The following is a 19,093-nucleotide window of genomic DNA, read 5'->3' as shown; positions in this document are numbered from 1 at the left end:
GTACCTAACCTGGGTGCTCAAAAATACATGAGACACATACTGGCAAACCTGAAGGGAGAAATAAATGTCTTACTTAGAATACTTGCAGACTTCAATACACAACTCCTAGCATTGAATAGAACATCTGCACAGAGGACAAATAAGGAAACAGTGAGCTTGAATAATATGATAAATGAACTAGACCTAACAGAAATTTATAAAGCCTTAAACCCCAAAACAGAAAGATATAGCCTTCTCAAGTGCTCATGAATCCTTCCCCTAGATACATACAGGGTCATAAGACAGGTCTCAATAAATCTGAAAGGCCTGAAATTATACAAAGCACTTTCTCTGATCATAATGGAATGAAGCTGTAAATCAAGAACAGGCAAAAAAGGGAAACTTTGTAAAAACATGAAGATTAAAAAAAAAAACTTAAATAATTAGTGAGTCAAAGAAGAAATTCCAAGAGAAATCAGTAAATATCTTGAGATGAATGAAAATGAGAACACAACATGGCAACTACGTATACAGCAAATGCAATGCTGAGAGGGAAATTTATAGCCCAAATGCTTACATTTAAAAAGAAGATCTAAAATCAAAGCCCTAACTATACACCTGGAAGAATTAGAAAAGGAACAGCAGATCAATTCCAAAGCAAGCAGAAGGAAAGAAACAACAAAGATTAAAACAGAAATAAATGATACCGAGAACAGAAAAACAATAGCACCAACAAAACCAAAACTTGGTTCTTTGAAAAAATCAACAAAATCAATAAACCCTTAGCTAGAACGACAAAGAAAAACACAGAGAAAATGCAAATAAATAAAATCAGAAATGAGAGGGGGGACATTACCACTACTCAGTGGTAGAACATTTTCAGAAAACTACATATCCAATAAGGGTCTGATCTCCATGTCATAAAAAGAGATCACACAATTCAATGACAAAAAGATAAGCAATCCAATTTTTAAAATGGGCAAAAGACTTGAACAGAAATTTTTCCAACAAAAAAATACAAATGGCCAAAAAGCACGTGAAAAGATGCTCAACATCACTAGCTATTAAGAAAATGCAAGTCAAACCTGTGAGATACCATTTCACAGCTTACAGAATGGCCATTTTTAAGAAAACAGAAAACTACAAGTGCTGGAGGGGATGCGAAAAAACAGGAACACTTCTTCACTGGTGGTGGGAAGGTAAAATGGTGCAGCCTCTGTTGGAAGACAATTTGGCTGTTCCTCAGGAAGCCACATATAGAATTGCCATATGATCCAGCAATCCTACTACTAGGACTATAGTCAGAAGAACTGAAAGCAACGACATGAACTGACATTTGCACAACAATGTTCATAGCAGCATTATTCACAATTGCTAACAGATGGAAACAACCCAGGTGTCTGTCAACCAATGAATGGATAAACAAAATGAGGTACATATATACAATGGAATACTATTCAGCTGTAGAAGAAATTACCTTGGAATGCATATGACAACATGGAGGAACGCTGAGGACGTTATGTTGAATGAAATAAAACCAGGTACAAAATGACAAATATTGAATGGTCTATTATGAACTAAATTTGATGAGTAAACTCATGAAATTAAACTGTAAAGTATAAGTTACTAGAAGATAGAATGTGGGTTGAGAAGAGGGAACTGATATTTAATATGTAGAAATGTATAGAGTTGATGGTAAAATATTATAGTGAGTATAACTAACACTACCTATTCATAGATGTGAATGTGGCTGAAAGGGGTAGTCTGTGGAGGTTGATGTCAATTGAAAGAAAGCTAGAGGATAATCTAGGGACTATTTAACATAGTGATTTTGGTGATGAATGATGACTGTGGTTGATAGTATAAATACAAGAACATTTCTCTATTACAAGGTGTTAAGAATATGGAAATACATGGGAAAAATACAACCAAGATAACATACAGACTATAGTTAATATTACTGTAATATTTTACAATGGCAAAGAAGGTACTATTTCAATCCTGAGAGTTAATAATTGGGGGGGATAGGGGAAATGGGATTTTTCTCTTTGTTGTAATGAAAATGTTCTGAAATGGACTGAGCCAATGACAACTCTGCAATGAAACTAAGAGTCACTGAGTGTACACTTTGGATGGACTGTGTAAGGCAGGGGACCATATAACACCATGACTCCCATGGTGAATGACGGACTATGGTTAACATTACAAATACAAGAATGTTCTTTCATGAACTATAATAAATATATAATCTTAAAATATGGTGTAAATAATAGGATAGCTTATGGGAAAAATATACCAAATATAAGCTATGGACTATAGACAGAGTTATATTATGGCAATGTTCTTTAATCAATTATAATAAATGTGTCACAACACTGTAAGGTGGTGGTGGTGGGTGGGAATCCAGTATTAGTGTGCATGATTGTTCTTTAAAATTTGCAATTAAAAAAAAAAGGTATCAAGATGGATCTGACAAGTAATTTGCAGTGTAGTGACCCTTGCTCTAAACCAGTGCCATCCAATAGAACTTTCTACAATAACAGAAATATTATATATTTATACTGTTCAATATGGTACCCACTAGCCAGAAGGAGTTATTGAGCACCTGAAATGTAGCTAGAAAGACTAAGGAACTGAATGTATAAAGTTTTCAAATATAATTAATTTAAACTTAATTGCCACAAGTAACTAGTTGTTCCAATATTGGACTGCACAGCTCTAGGTGATTAGTAATATCCTCCCAGGTCAAATATTTGAAGTAAGGATCAAACAGCTACTGTGTGAAACTGTTGGAATACCTTACATACAGCTTTCAGTTTAACGTGAAGATGTAAAAACAAACACATAACACCAAAGACCTTTTACTTACACCTGGAGTTTGGTCAAGGCCTATGGTTCATATGCCTTAGTACCCATCTGACTCACAAGGATGTCAATTCCTGCCTTTGCCAAAGGTTTACTTATGCTGAAATCCAGAGATTCTATATTTTTAATAAGTTCCCTAAGCGATTTTATGTGCCATTAGCTAGGTACTAGTTTGGCAACTAGGGCCTAAAGAATTAAAAATAAAATACAGGAAAATGCAAAAGAAATACTACTGAATTCAGTACAAATACACCAAGAAATTAAGAGAAACAAAATTCCCTAATTTCTTCATAACATATAACTCTGTGGCTTAAAATGGGCAATTTTTACAAGGATATATGATATTTATTCAGCACTGACTACATGCTGGCCACCATTCTGTGTTTTCCATTTATTATATACTTTACTCCTCACAATGACTCTATGAGTTAATTCATCACCCCCATTTCACAGATGAAGAAATTGAGACATAAATAGTTGATGTACCTACCCAAGGTCATGGAGCTAATTAGTAAAAGGAGAGAAAGTGAGGTTCAAACCCAAGTATTCTGGCTCTAAAGCCTGTGTACTTCATGCTATATTACTGAACTGACTGGATCTAGGAGATACAGGAACTTCAATATTATCTAGTATAAGCATATACCTTGTCTTTGTAGCCTCTCCACAACAACCCAACAATCCTTTGTAGGGAAGGGAGGAGAATAGAGCACCAACCTTTGCAAATAAAAATGAGATTAAGTTCTGTCAAAATTTAGGTGCAGTGATAAAAACCTTAATTAGGCTTACAAAAGCAAACAATAAAAAAAAAAACCTGTGTCATTTACATCTGAGACAAATATCTAATTTCATATTCTAAAGAAGCATTGTTGAAGGAGTGAGGATTAATGGAATTAATTTCTTGGAGAAACAGCTACACTGTTTATGCAACTACCACTAAGGATCGTAGATTAATAAATATTTACTAACAGTCTCCTCTGTTCCAGAAAATCTCCTACACATGGAGCTTACATTTTAGGAGCCTTCCTAAACTTTCCTTTCATAAATATAGATATAACTTATAAGTTAGATACTATACATAAGTTATAAATATGCTATTCCCAAGGCTTTTGGTTTACAGATAGTTTATTAATCTTTGGTGTTTATATATACACGTTAGGAAATATACATGCACAAATAATTTTAACTCTAAAAATTATTTCTAGATTCCCTATTTCCATGATACAACCTCAGCAATGTCATCTGAACTGGTGAAGGAAAAACTGTGGCCAGCTAGTTGATAGGCCTGAGTCTCAATTGCATCCAGCTTGGCCTGCATTATGTGTTTCTGACTTTCACATTCTGCAGCACTAAAGCCAATTCCATTTAGTTCCAGCAAGGCCAAGCAATACTGAGAAGGCATTTCCACTTCACGAAAAACATCTGGAAGAAAAACAGAAAATTAAAACATTAATACATCAGCTAAATACCTAGATGAGCAGCACTATCGAAAAATACTTTGTCTAGGAAAATCTAGAAATACTATATACTATCCTTCAGTATCAGCTCCTGAGCAACATCACCAAAAAAAAAAACAAAAAAAAAAACCTGAAAAAACCTGAAAGAGATTACCATAAAGTGACATGCTCTTAGGCAGCTTTTTAAAAATTTAATTAATTGCCATTTTTAATAAAAGATAGATCACAAAAAGTATTACATTTAAAAAATATGAGGTTCCCTTATACCCCACACACCACCCCACTCCTCCCACATCAACAACCTCTTTCATCATTAGGCAGCTTTAAAATGACATACTTCAGAAAGAAAGAAAATGATCCCAGAAAAAGTCAGGAGAGGAAAGTCAGAGACAAAGAGACCTAAATTCCTTTTGTTTTATTAATGGGTAGGTTATCAAAATATTGTTCAACTCTAAAACATTTTAAAGTAAAATATACATGTACAATTTCAACGAAAAAGTCTAGAAATAGAGTGTATAAGTTCCAAACTGATAGGGAGAAAAGTAGCATTAAGGTGGAAAGGACTGATGAAAAACAGAAAACAAGGGAGAGAGGGAGGGGAAAGGGACTCACCCACAAAAATATATAGAAAAAAAGAAAAAAAGAGAAATCAAAAAGTAAAAGAGTAGAAAAATGCAGTATAAATATATTAATAATCAAAATAAATGTGAGATTAGATTTTTAAAATAAATATATAAGCTATATAATGAAATAAGCCACATCTAAGCACAAGGACCTAGAAAAGTTAAAAAGAATAGAATAGACTTCCAGGAAGATGGCAAACTAGAAATACACAGGACTCTCATTTCTCCCTGAAAAATAGCTAAAGGCAGGCTGAAACAGCCTGGAAAAGAATTTCCTAGGGTTTAGGACACAGGCAAAGGCTGGATACTACCCAGGAGAGAGAGGGACAAAGGAAAAGAATCAGTGGCAAAAAACAAAACGAGTTAAAACTAGCAGCTGCTACTGCCAGTATACTAAAGACATTTTAAGATTTCTCAGGCCACTGGGCTGGCGCAGAAAAAGGGGACACCAGGGAACCACCACCCCAGGAAAAGGTAGAAAGAGGGACACAACCTAAGGCTAACTTAGCTTCTGACCCACAAATTTGGTCTGCTATGTCCCATAAGCCCTTCCAAGGAGGGTGGGGCCACACTCTCCTTGGCAGCCAGCTCAGGACTAAAGAGGTGGGGGACTAAATACATCCACCCAATCAAATTTCCCTCTCTACTAACCAGGACTGATTGTTGATGCAGAGGGAGATATATTCCCAAGAAAAGGAATATATCAAAGCCTCAGAAGAGATGGAGGATTTGAAACAACTAATTAAAGAGATACATGCAAATTTCCGAAATTAAAATAATGAGCTGAAAAACAATATGGCTAAAGAAATAAATGACCTCAAGAAGATACTGAGCAACCACAAAGAAAAATTTGAAATCCTGAATAGAAAAGTAAGAGCTCATGGGAATGAAAGACATAATGGGTGAGATCAAAAACAATTTAGAGCCATACAACAGCAAACTCGAAAAGATAGAAGAAAGAATAAATGATACCAAACACAGAACAGCTGAAATTGAAGAAAGAATAAAACAGAGAAAGAAAAGAATAGAAAAAATTTAGCAGGGGCTCAGGGAGTTGAATGATATCACAAAACACAACAACATATGTGCCATGTGGGTTCCAGAAGGAGAAGAGAAAGGAAAGGGAACAGAAAGATATATGAGGAAACAATAGCTGGAAATTTCCCAACTTTCAAGAAAGAAATGAACCTATATGTACAAGAAATGCACCATACCACAATCAGAATATATACGAAGAGACCTACTCCAAGACATATACTACTCAGAATGCCAAACGTCAAAGATTAAAAAGAAACTTCTGAGAGCAGCAGAGGTGCGGAAACCATCACATACAAGGGTTGCTGAGTAAGACTTAGTACAATTTTCTCATCAGAAACCATGGAGGCCAGAAGACAGAGTTATGATACAATTAGGATAGAAAGAGAAAACCTGTCAGCCAAGAATTCTTTATCCAGCAAAACTGTCTTTCAAACATGAAGGCCAAGTATGAAATATTCACTAACAGAAACAGAGTTCATTAAAAAAATCCAAATTTGCAGCAAATATTAAAGGAAGCATTAGGGTCAGAAAGAAAAAGCCAGGAGGGAGAGGCCTGGAAGAGGGTAGAGAATAAAGAATAGGGGAAAGGAAAACCAAAAGAGTAAAAAAGACAGACAAAAATATGATAAGACATGAAAACCAAAGAATAAAATGGAAGTAAATAATGCACTTACAGGAATATCTTTGGATGTGAATGGATTAAACTCACCAATCAAAGGATACAGACTGGCAAAAAACATGAGCCATACATATGCTGCTTATAAGAGACTCACCTTAGGCCCAAGGATAGAAATTGGCTGAACATGAAGGCTGGAAAAAGATACACCACGCAAATAGTAACCAATAAAGAACAGGGATTGCTATATTAATATAGGACAAAACAGATTTTAAATGAAAAAAAAGTTATAAGAGATATAGTAGGCCATTATATATATTAATAAAGGAACAACTCACCAGGACGATATAACAGTCACCTATTCACCTAAACACAGTGCAGCAAAACACATGAAGCAGGCTCTGGCAAAACTGAAGGGAGAAATAGGCATCCCTACAATAATTGCTTGCGACATCAACATCCCACAGCAACAACAGACAGAACAACTAGACAGAAAATAAACAAGGAAAGAGAGAATTTGAACAACATGATAAGCGAATTAGACCTAACAGACACACAGAACGTTACATCCCAACTCAGCGGGGTATAAATTATTCTCAAGTGCCCATGGATCTTTCTCCAGATAGACCACACATTAGGGCACAAAGCAGCTCCTAATAAATATAAAAAGATTGAAATTATACAAAGCACTTTCTCAGAATGAAATGAAACCAAAAATTAATAATAGACAGGAAAGTAGAAAATCCACAAATGTATGAAGACTAAACAACATATTCCTATATAATCAGTAGGTCAAAGAAGAAACTGCAGGTGAAACCAGTAAATATATTGAGACAAATGAAAATGAGAACACGACTTATCAAAACTTATGGGATAAGCAAAGGAGTACTAAGAGAATATTATAGTCCAAATGCCTATTATTAAAAAAAAAAAAGGAAAGCACTAAACTCAAAGGTTTAACTGAAAAAACTGAAGAAACTAGAAGAAGAACAGCAAACTAATGCCAAAGCAAGCAGAAGGAAAGAAATAATAAAGATTAGAGCAGAAATAAATGATAGTGAGAAGAAGCAATAGAAGAAAACAAAACCAAAAGCTGGTTCTTTGAGATGAATACAATTGACAAACCCCTAGAGCTAGACTAACAAAGAAAAAAGAGAGAAGATGCAAACAAATACAATCAGAAATGAAAGGGGGGAGGTTACAAATGACCCCACAGAAATAAAAAGGATCATAAGAGGAAATTATGAGAAACTGTATGCCAATGAAATAGACAACACAGATAAAATGGACAAATTCCTAGAAATGCACAAACAACCGGCACTGATGCTACAAGAAATACAAGAACTCAACAAACCAATCACACTGAGAGAGACTGAGTCATCATCAAAAATCTCCCAAGAAAGAAAAGTCCAGGACCAAATGGTTTCAAAAATGAATTCTACCAAGGATTTTGAGAAAAATTAACACCAATCCTGTTTAAACTCTTCCAAAAATTCAAAAGGAGGGAAAATTACCCGACACATTTTATGAAGCCAACATCACCCTAAGACCAAGCCCCAGAAAGAAAATTACAGACCAATCTCTCTAGTGAATACAGATGCAAAATTCTCAACAAAATACTAACAAATCAAATCCAACAGCTTATCAAAAAACTTATATATAACAACCACGTGGAATTTATTCCTGGTATGCAAGGGTGATTCAATGAAAGAAAATCAATCAGCATAATATACCACATTAACAAATTGAAGGAAAAAAACACATGATCATCTCAATTGATGTATAAAAGGCATTCAACTAAATTCAGCATCCTTTCTTGATAAAAATACTTCAAAAGATTGGAATAGAAGGAAAATTCCTCAATATGATAAAAGGCATGTATGAAAAACCCACAGCTAACCTTGCACTCAATGGTGAAAGGTTGAAATCTTTCCCTCTAAGATCGGGAACAAGACAAGGATGACACCAGTCACCATTGTTTTTCATCGTTGTACTTGAAGTCCTATCTAGAGCAATTAGACAAGAAAAAAAATTAAAGGCATCCAAATAGGAAAAGAGGAGGTAAAACTCTCACTATTTGTAGATTACATGATCCTATATTTAGAAAATTCTGAAAGGACTAAGACAAAGCTACTTCAGCTAATAAATGAATTCAACACATTGACAGGATACAAGATCAACATGCAAAAATCAGTAATGTTTCTATACACTAGCACTGAACCATTTAAGGACATAATTGGGAAAAATCCATTTACGATAGCAACAAAAAGACTCAAATACTTAGGAATCAATTTAACCAAAGAAGATAAGGACCTATATGCAAAATACTACAAGGCAATGCTAAAAATAAATCAATGAACAACTAAACAAATGTAAAGACATTCTGTGTTCAAGTATTGGAAGACAAAATATCATGAAGATATTGCTCCTACTCAAATTGATTTACAGATTCAATGCAATACCAAACAAAATTCCAATAGCTGGAACAATGTGGCTCAAGCAGTTGGGCACCCACCTCCACATGGGAGGTCCTAGGTTTGGTTCCTGGTACCTCCTAAAGAAGCAAGGTAACAGTGAGCTAATCAACAAGATGATGCAATGAGCTGACTCAATGAGATGACGCAATGTGGAAACAAAAGAAGGAAACACAACGAACAGGGAGCAGATGTGACTCAAGCAGTTAGGTGCCACCTCCCACATAAAAGGACCCAGCTTGGTTCCCAGTGTCTCCTAAAGAAGATGAGCAGACAGAGCAAGCAGGCAGTGTGCACAAAAAAGCAGACAGTTGAGGAAGACAATTGCGGGGGGAAGGGGGGGAATAAAATAAATAAATCTTTTTTTAAAAAAACTTCCAACAGCCTAGTTCACAGAAGTAAAAAAGACAATTGCCAAAGTCATTTGGAAGGGAAACTGCATCCAAACAGCCAAAAGCATTCTAAAAAAGAACAACATGGGAGGACACTGCCTGACCTTGAAGCATATTACATAGCTACAGTGGTCAAAACAGCACGAAACTGGAAAAAATGAAAGAGGGGAGGTTACAAATGACCCCACAGAAATAAAAGCATATTACAATCAGTGGAATAGAATTGAGAATTCACAAATAAACCCTCGCCTCCACAGTCAACTGGTTTTTGACAAACCTAGCAAGTCCATGTTAGTAGGGCAAAACAGTCTCTTCAACAAATGGTGCTGGGAGAACTGGATATCTATAACCAAAAGAAAGAAAGAGGACCCCTATCTCACTCCCTATACAAGAATCAACACAAAATGGATTAAAACCTAAATATAAACCCCAGGACCATAAAACTACTAGAAGAAAATGTAGGGAAACATCTTAAAGACCTTGTGGTTGGTGTTAGTTTCTTGGACCTTATACCCAAAGCATGCACAGCAAAAGAAAGAATAAATAGATGGGACCTCCCCCAAATTAAGCACCTCACAGGACTTTATTTCATTTTCTTCTTATTTGTATTTATTTTCTTGGCTTCATCTTTGGAGAGGTTTTGGGTCACAGAAGAGTTGCAGGGGAAGATCAATGGTCCAGGGTGTCAGTGATGGTGGAATGCGGGGGAGGGGGTTCATCTGGGATATGCCTCTAAAGCATATGATTCTGTTCAAGTGTTCATGGGGTATTGTCATGGTGGGTGGAGATCCACACAATAACCAAAAGAATATCGAATCACCATCCTAGGGAATTCTGCTACATTCTCTAATGGGACAGCAAGAATCCCCCAAGTACAGGGGCAGTGCCTAGTAAGGACAGACTACTGCATTAGGCCCTTGATATTGATGATTGTACTTATGGACCTTTTCTTTTGAAATTGAAACTTAGCCTAGTATTATAGGTTGTTAAGAGTTACCTACAAGGAACTCCCTGTTGCTCAAATGTGGCTTCTCTCAAGGCAAACTCAGCATATAAACACACTACCTTCCCCCCAAGGCGTGGCACATGACTCCTGGGGATGAGCCTCCCTGGCACCAAGAGATTATTACCAAGCATGAACTAGCAATGCACCTGGAAAAAGACCTTGACCAAAAGGGGGAAATGGCAAATATAAATGAGTTTATATGGCTAAGAGATTTCAAAGTGAGTTGGGAAGTAATTCCAAAGGTTACACTTAAGCACATCTCAGCAGAATCTCATTGACTGCTACAGTAATAAAAATTGCCTCAAATAGCGTGGCTCCTGAGAGCTCTAGAGACATTCAGATGCTATAGGCAGGGTAGACAGGGGGTTGGTGCTCTGCCAGTGGGCCTTACCTTGGTATTTATGCTCCCCAATGTGACAGAATTGGACTCATTTGTGGTTTCCCTACACATGGCTCTTCTGCTTTCTATTTGACACTATATATACTTGATACGTGTATCAAGACTCAAATCTTTGGTCCATCCATGTGGCAGTCAGGCCCTGAATCTCAGCAGAGTTGCAACAACTACTCTCCCGTTCATTGGACTCACCCAGGACAACTAGCCCATCCCAAGGAACAGAGAAAGAACCTGTAACTGCAAGCAAGATAGTTCCATCCATCTGCCCCTTGGGATCTAAGCCCCCTCTCAATTAGAGGCAGAGTGGGCATCACCATCCCCAAATCCTCAAGATTGGGGAGTGAACAACAGACTAAAGTAGTCTTACTATTATTCTACTATAGACTTACTGTTATTCTAGTAATGGAAGAACTTTTATCATTCTGTGGAAACAGTGGCCACTAGAGGTTCTGAGGGGAGGGAGAGGGAAGAATGGGTTTAATATGGGACATTTTGGGAACACTGAAATTGTCCTACATGATGCTGCAATGACAGATAAAGGCCATTATATAACTCATCATAACTTACAAAATTATGAGACAGAGTATAAACTATAATGTATACTATACCCCACGATTAGTGGCAATGCTTCAATATTGTCCAACAGTTGTAATAAATGTACCACACTAATGAAGGATGTTGTTAATGTGGGAAAGTATAGGAGAGGGAGAGAGTGGGGTATATGGGAATCCCCTATATTTTTAATGTAACATTTGTGTAATCTAAAGTTTCTTTAAATAAATAAGTTAATAATAAAGTATTTACATGTGCTAAATTTTAAAAATACAAAATTTTAAAAATTTAATTAAAAAAATAAGGAAATAGTTAATACAAAACTTGGGATGTACAAGAAAGGAGACACATAGGTAGACATAAGTTACTGCAAATGTGGCCTCACAGGGAGGCGGACTTGGCCCAGTGGTTAGGGCATCCGTCTACCACATGGGAGGTCCACGGTTCAAACGCCGGGCCTCCTTGACCTGTGTGCAGCTGGCCCACGCAGTGCTGATGCGCGCAAGGAGTGCCGTGCCACGCAGGGGTGTCCCCCATGTAGGGGAGCCCCACACGCAAGGAGTAAGCCCTGTAAGGAGAGCCCCTCAGCGCGAAAGAAAGTGCAGCCTGCCCAGGAATGGCGCCACACATGGAGAGCTGACACAGCAAGATGACGCAACAAAAAAAAGAAACACAGATTCCCAGGCCGCTGACGACAACAGAAGTGGACAAAGAGGAACATGCAGCAGATAGACATAGAGAACAGACAACTGGGGCGGGGGGCGGGGGCCAGGGGGTGGGGGGAGAGGGAGGGGAAGGGGAGAGAAATAAAATAAAATAAAATAAAAATCTTTAAAAAAAAATGTGGGCTCACAGTTATTCTTTATAGTATTAAAATAATAATGAATAAGTAATAAGGGCTACACCAATCATGATAGTGTACATAAAAAAATTATGATTAATATAAATCTGTGTAGGTGAGGTCCTTTGAAAAAGAGAGAAACTCATTCTATTCTAAGACAATTATCTCAGGTATTTTCAAACCATTCTGTACAAAGGACTGAAATAATCCACGTGGAGGAAAAATAAGGATACTCAGTCCTGATTCATATTATGTAAAGCTTAATGAAGAAAGCCTTAACACTGCATCAGACACCCACTTCTGAAAGTTTGCATGAAAAAGGATTTTACAGGCACCTTGAAATTCTGAAAGTTAAAAACAACAAATTAGAGTGTTTCTTGTATTTTAATACAAAGGAAACTATGGCCCCCTCTTTTTATAGTAAACTAAACTATCTTTAAGTACTGGAACAATTCCTCCCAAATAGAAGGAAAGTTTATAATTTTGATAATGGGAAACAAATGTCTATAAAAAATTACAAACCAATTCATATCAACATGAAGCCAGGAGGTGGGGGCTACACAAACAAAATATCTAGGACTCCCAGCCTAGAGGCAGACTAGACAAACTGAGAGGGAAAAAGAACTGTATTCATTCAGCATTAGTGTCCTTGCAGCATGTGTTCCACCCCTTGGCCTGACTACTTTGGCTAAGTGAAGCTGAGTTTAAAATATTATGCCTGTACAGGGCTGTTAAGATCATCACTCTAGCAAGAAATTCTCCTATGAACACGCAAGTCAGTCTAGCCTTAGTTTCTATTATTCTACCCCTAGAGAAAGCTTGTGGTAGTGGTAATAATAATAAATAATAATGAACACCAACCCTGTGGCAAACACTGCACTAAGTTCACTGTCTCATTTAATCTTTATAATAAATTATAAAACACAATAAAAGTTAAATAAAAAAAAAATTATAAGTAGTTTGCCCAATAAGTGGTTGGGCACAGATTCAAACCTAGGTCTGTGTGGATTCACTGGTCTGCCGTTTCCAGAATTTATTGATCAGTCATTAAATTCATGGTATAAATCTCCTCACAATGAAACTAACTTTGTTCCACTTTATTGTCTCTACCATAAAGATTTGCCATGCTCTCTGATGTCAGGGTACTCAACCAGGGCCAGCAGACTGCTTAATAAGTTCATGCTATTTGTTATGAGGAAAAAAGAGAACTACATGAATATCCTTTACTGAAAAAAGAACTAATAATTCTAAAAAGAAAACAGTTCTCTTTTTTAAAATCCATGAAACATGAGTTCTAAGCTTGAATAAAAATCAGGTGATAAAGTTCAAATATAAAATCAGCAACAATTGAATAAAACCCCACTAATTATCTTCATCATACTAGAGTGAAAGGTCAAGCAAACTATGGCCCATAAGTCAGAGGCCTAGTTTTTTTGTTTTGTTTTGTTTTGTTTTGTTTTGTTTTGTTTTGTTTTGTTTTTGAGGTACCAGAGATAGGGACTGAACCCAGAATCTCGTGTGTGGGAAGTCGGTGCTCAGTTGCTGAGCCACATCAGCTTCCCTGAGTTGATTTTTTTCATTTGTTTTGCTTGTTCTTTGTTGTTGTTTTTTTTCAGGAGCCACCAGGAAACAAACCAAGGACCTCTTGTGTGGGAGGCAAGTGCTCAACTGCTTGAGTCACATCCACTCCCCCAGACACCTACTTTTGTAAATAAAGTATTATTGGAACAAAACCCCACCCATTCATTTTCAAATCATCTATGCCTGCTTTCAGACTACAATGGCAGAGTTGAGTATCTGTGACAGAGAGCATCTGGTCTGCAAAGCCAAAAATATTTATAATTTGGCTCTTTACAGAAAAAATGTTTGCCTATCTCAAGGTAGGATTTGCATAAAATGTGTAATTTCCCCACCTGTGACAAAGAGTGGTAAGCACACTACTACCCTTAGTCTATAACATCATGAAAATGCCAGGATCTTTGTTTTTACCTTGAAGATTTTCCTTCTGCAACAAAGTATTGAGTTGATTCATAGAATTGAAGATGAGAATAGACTCTACAGATGCTCTGTATCGTGCAGAGTGCTCAGTGTTGACATTCATCCCCAGACTTTGAATTCCTCGGCCGGTCTCCAAACCCTCTAGGAGTGGAAGCTCATGAGGTAGAAAACTGGTAACTATGCTGTGAAGAGTTGGCTCCTTAGAGTCTGGATCTAGTAACCAGCACGCCACCTGAAGGGGACAGCAATCTCAATATTTTCTTGATTTGTCAAAGACATTACAGCACCATTAAATTAAAGGCGGAAATAGAAATCTCATTTCTAATCTCACCCATTTTCACTTAACATGTATTCAGTGATCTTCCCAGAAATGAAGATAGAAAGGATAATCGTAATCAGACTCACTTTTGGTATCAATAAGAGCTGTGGCCTTCAAAGAAAGAAAAATTAAAACTTTTCCATTACTGCAATGTTCCCGCTGATCTAGTTCTGAAGAAGGCATAGAAACCAAGTGCCTTTCAGCTAACTAAAATGCTATGGACTCTTTTCTACCAAGGCTGATATTGACTAAGCTACTGTAATAAAGTAGAGCCTATATAGTTTCAGGTTTGGAGAGTCCTTTCAACACCAGAAACAGTGAGGCATCAATGTTAAAAGTTGATATACAGAATTTTAGAAAGTCTCTAGACTTTCTCCTCAGGTTGAGGGCCTCTCACCAGGACAATCCAACAGGTCATTTGATTGCTATTTTTAGCTTCCAAGAAAGACTAGGAGACTTGTTTCTAATATTAGATCTAGCGAATAATGACTTGGATTAAGATTAAGGAAATCTAAACCTTGTTCATAATTCTAACAATAATTATATGACTCAGTTTTTTCTTTTTTTTTTTTTTTAAAGATTTGTTTTATTTATTTCTCTTGACCTCCCCCCATTATCTGCTCTGTGGGTCCATTCGCTGTGGGTTCTTCTGCATCCACTTGCATTATCAGGCCACACCAGGAAACTGCATCTCTTTTTTGTTATATCAGCTCTCCACATATGCGGTGCCAATCCAAAAAGTGGGCTGCACTTTTTACTGGTGGAGTGGCTCCTTGCGGGGTGCACTCCTTGCGCGTGGGGCACCCCTACTTGAGGGCACCCCTGCGTGGTACGGCACTCCTTGCACGCAGCAGCACTGCACATGGGCCAGCTTACCCCACGAGTCAGAAGGCCCTGGGTTTAGAACTCTGGACCCCCTATATGGCAGGAGGATGCTCTATCAGTTAAGTCACATCTGCTTCCTTCAGTTATTTCTTTTGTAGGTTAAGAATAAAGTATTATGGGAAGGTTTTGAATAAGATACTCTGGTCTAAAAGTTGTCAAATGTTTCTTATAAAGGTGAGATTTTATAAATTAATAGTCTATCTTCTTCCATTAACATATTGTGATTAACAAAACCAATTATGGAATATTACAAACAGCTTAAGAAAAAGGTGCTATATAAATCTGAAATGTTACTGAAGCATTAATGAGTGACTTGTATTATCCATACTCATTTTGGATTCCAGAATATAAAAATTCAGCAAAAGCTTTTTATACTCTGTAAAAATTGGTTTAAAATTTATCACATTTAAACCAAACCTGGGAAGTGGACTTGGCCCAATGGATAGGGTATCCACCTACCACATGGGAGGTCCGTGGTTTAAACCCCAGGACTCCTTGACCTGTGTGGAGCTGGCCCACGCTCAGTGCTGATGTGCGCAAGGAGTGCTGTGCCACGCAGGGGTGTCCCCCACGTAGGGGAGCTCCACATGCAAGGAGTGTGCCCTGTAAGGAGAGCTGCTGAGCACGAAAAAAAGTGCAGCCTGCCCAAGAATGGTGCTGCACACACAGAGAGCTGACATAACAAAATGACATAACAAAAAGAAACACAGATTCCAGGTACCACTGATAAGGATAGAAGCAGTCATAGAAAAACACAGCAAATGGACAGAGAGCAGACAACTGGGGGGGGGGAGAAATAAATAAATCTTTAATAAATAAATAAATAAATAAATAAATAAACCAAGTATGGCTTAAAATATAAAAAAGTATAATACATATTAAATCTTAAATTTATCTGGTGATGCCTTTGAAAATCTTTGCAAAATAGCCAAAGAAACTAAAACGTACACTATTATTATAGACTACATTGATAACAACTACCAACTAGTATAATTTTTTAATTAATTTTATTTCATTTTCAGTTACTTTTTAAAATTTATTTTATTTTTTTAACCCTCTCCCCCCCCTGCTATTTTTGCTGTCTGAGTCCATTTGCTGAGTTATCTTCTGTATCTATTTCTCTTTTTGTCTTCTGATCTCATCTTTCTCCTCTAGGATTCACTGAGATTCAATCCTGGGGACCTCTGATGTGGAGAGAGGTTCCCTGTCAATTGTACCACCTCAGGCTCTGGTCTCCGCTGCACTTCATCTTGACTCTCCTCTTTATCTCTCTCGTTACGCCATCATCTTGTTGCAGTGACTCACTTGCACAGGCACTGGCTCACCACACGGGCACTCGGTTTGCTGTGCAGGCACTCAGCTTGCCACACAGGCACTGACTCACCATGTGGGCACTGACTTACCACACAGGCACTTGGCTCGCCACGTGGGCACTTATGTGGGCACTCACCGTACTGCATGGGCACTCGGCTCACTGTGTAGGCACCCACATGGGCACTTGGCTCACTGTGCAGGCACTCAGCTTGCCACACGGGCACTGGCTCACCGCGTGGGCATACTTTCTCTTCTTCTTTTTCACCAGGAGGCCCCAGGGATCAAACCTGGGTCCTCCCATATGGTAGGTGGAGGCCTTATCATTTGAGCCACATCTGCTTCCCTAGTATCATTTCTTAACTCAAAATTAATACTCCATAAGGCTTCATGTATCCATAATCAACAGGGGAAAATATATATATATATATTTTAAATATCCCTTTGAGGGCTACTATATTACAAATAAATGCCTTCTGAAAATGCATTACAATAACATAGTCACCCTTTCTCTTCATGACTGTGTCACCATTAAGAAGAGTATATCAAGTCTTGTGATTATACGGGGACGTTCTTAGGAGCTTTTGAGAGGATTGGCCCCTAAGCTCAGTGGCTCCTAACTATTACCCTCTCTGACTTCTTATACTCATCTACTTTTCCTATTTTCTCTGCTGACCCTCATGAAGATTTGAAATATCCTGCTAACATATACCTAAATCTAACAGTTCTCCTTTCACTTCTAATTTACTGTGGGCCAGAAAACTTAGAACTTATGACCAGAATAAAAGTTTAAAAATCTCTAAAGAAAGCTATCTTTAAGGACTTGAAATTTGTGACATCTCTTTAATCCACCCAGAGGCATTTGGTGCATAATTTTCCGTTCTGGGTGGATAAGATTCCTAGATAAAGAAGTGCTACTCTAGAAGACTTAAATTGCATTATTTGGAGTTGAATAAATACCAAGTCATTTAAGAATTAACCCTAAATACAAATGTCTTTTTTAAAGTATATAAAAACTAAATAGGACATGAAACCTTTGGATCTTCATAACTTTGTTCCAGGGAGATGCCACAAGAGAGGAGAAGAATTTTATAGCTCTGGATGAAGTTATAGATGATAATGGAACATTCTTTATCAGATTCCTTTTGTAAGCAGGATTGAAGGTGCCACATCCTTTCTTTCACAGTCATGCTTGGATCCAGAGAAGGTGGTGCCAAACTAGCACTGACTCCTGGAAAAATGAAAAAAATTTCATGCATTCATTTGAAGTAGAAATCTTTGTAGTGGAAAGACCAAATAAGACTCAGAAACCTTAGGTTCTGGTTCCATGTGACCACTAATCCAGCATAACCTTACCCAGATCGGGTTGGCTATGTAATGAAATACTCCATAATAAAAAAGTTATGATTTGGGCTACATGATTTATATCCTCTAACTAATTGGGTAGGAAAAAATCTAAATATCAAGACATCTAAAAATAAAATTGCATTCCTCAGAATAAGGAGTTAGAGACAGGAAAAGTATTTTGAAGTGAATTTTAAAGGAACTCCTTTAAAAAGGTAGCTAACATGAACATTTAATGTCACATCTAACATAAAAGATGTAAATGTTCAAGAAATTACTCACACTAACATTTTCCTGCAAAATACCTAGAAATACTTCACTCTTTACTCAACAACAAACAGTATACGGTGCGGTCACCCCTCGGGCTGAAGTGTGGTTTGCTGGCCTGGCGGGGGAGCAGCCGCGGCAGGCCAAGCCGCTGCCCCCATAATAGGGTGGCTGGTCGGACTCACCGCCACCCCTGAAGGAAGCTCGGCATGGGCGCAGAATGCCCTCGGGTCTCCCCTTCTCGGCAGCCATGCTTCCGCGGCCGCCCCTCCTCCCGGATGGCGCCACACGATGCCTGTGGGGCGGCACCCTTCTTCTTCTTTCTCCCTGCGCAGGCGCAGGGCGGAAAATTCCAGTCTGTCCTTTTCCCCTCCCCCGACAGCAGCAACAGCCAGGCGTGGGCGGAAAAATCCAGTCTGCCCTCCACCCCAGCAACAGCAGCCACCAATCCCTAAACCCTGCCCCTTCCCCCAGCAACAGCGACAGCCAATCCCTAACCACCACCCCTCCCCCGTCCAGTACCACCCACTGACCTTTCACTGGCAACCAATCAGAACAGGGCGTGGCTTCGACCAATCAGCCTTCCCCAGCCCCTATAAAACTATTGCCTCTCCCTCAATAAAGTGGACTTGCGTGTTTACCTTGTCTCCACGGTAGTTCTTCTGCCGTGCGCCCTCCAGTCCTGAGAGCCCCCGACAAGGGCCTGGCCTCCCTTGTCCCCAGTTCGTCGCC

The 19,093-nt window shown here is 38.2% G+C and overlaps 1 protein-coding gene across 1 annotated transcript in view; it reads right to left on the bottom strand.

The window, feature by feature from the left end:
- Window positions 1–19,093, bottom strand: part of POLQ (DNA polymerase theta) — a 200,253-nt gene that overhangs the window by 57,345 nt on the left and 123,815 nt on the right. The window contains exons 18-20 of the mRNA XM_058295752.2: window positions 17,785–17,981; window positions 14,227–14,467; window positions 4,070–4,263 (exon numbers count right to left, since the gene is read on the bottom strand). Coding sequence (XP_058151735.1) covers window positions 4,070–4,263; window positions 14,227–14,467; window positions 17,785–17,981 — 632 coding nt within the window. The remainder of the gene's footprint in view (window positions 1–4,069; window positions 4,264–14,226; window positions 14,468–17,784; window positions 17,982–19,093) is intronic.

The sequence above is a fragment of the Dasypus novemcinctus genome, chromosome 4 (assembly GCF_030445035.2).
Source record: "Dasypus novemcinctus isolate mDasNov1 chromosome 4, mDasNov1.1.hap2, whole genome shotgun sequence".
Classification (NCBI taxonomy): Eukaryota; Metazoa; Chordata; class Mammalia; order Cingulata; family Dasypodidae; genus Dasypus; species Dasypus novemcinctus.
The sequence above is the reverse complement of the archived record's forward strand: the minus strand, read 5'-3'. Positions and strand labels throughout refer to the sequence as shown.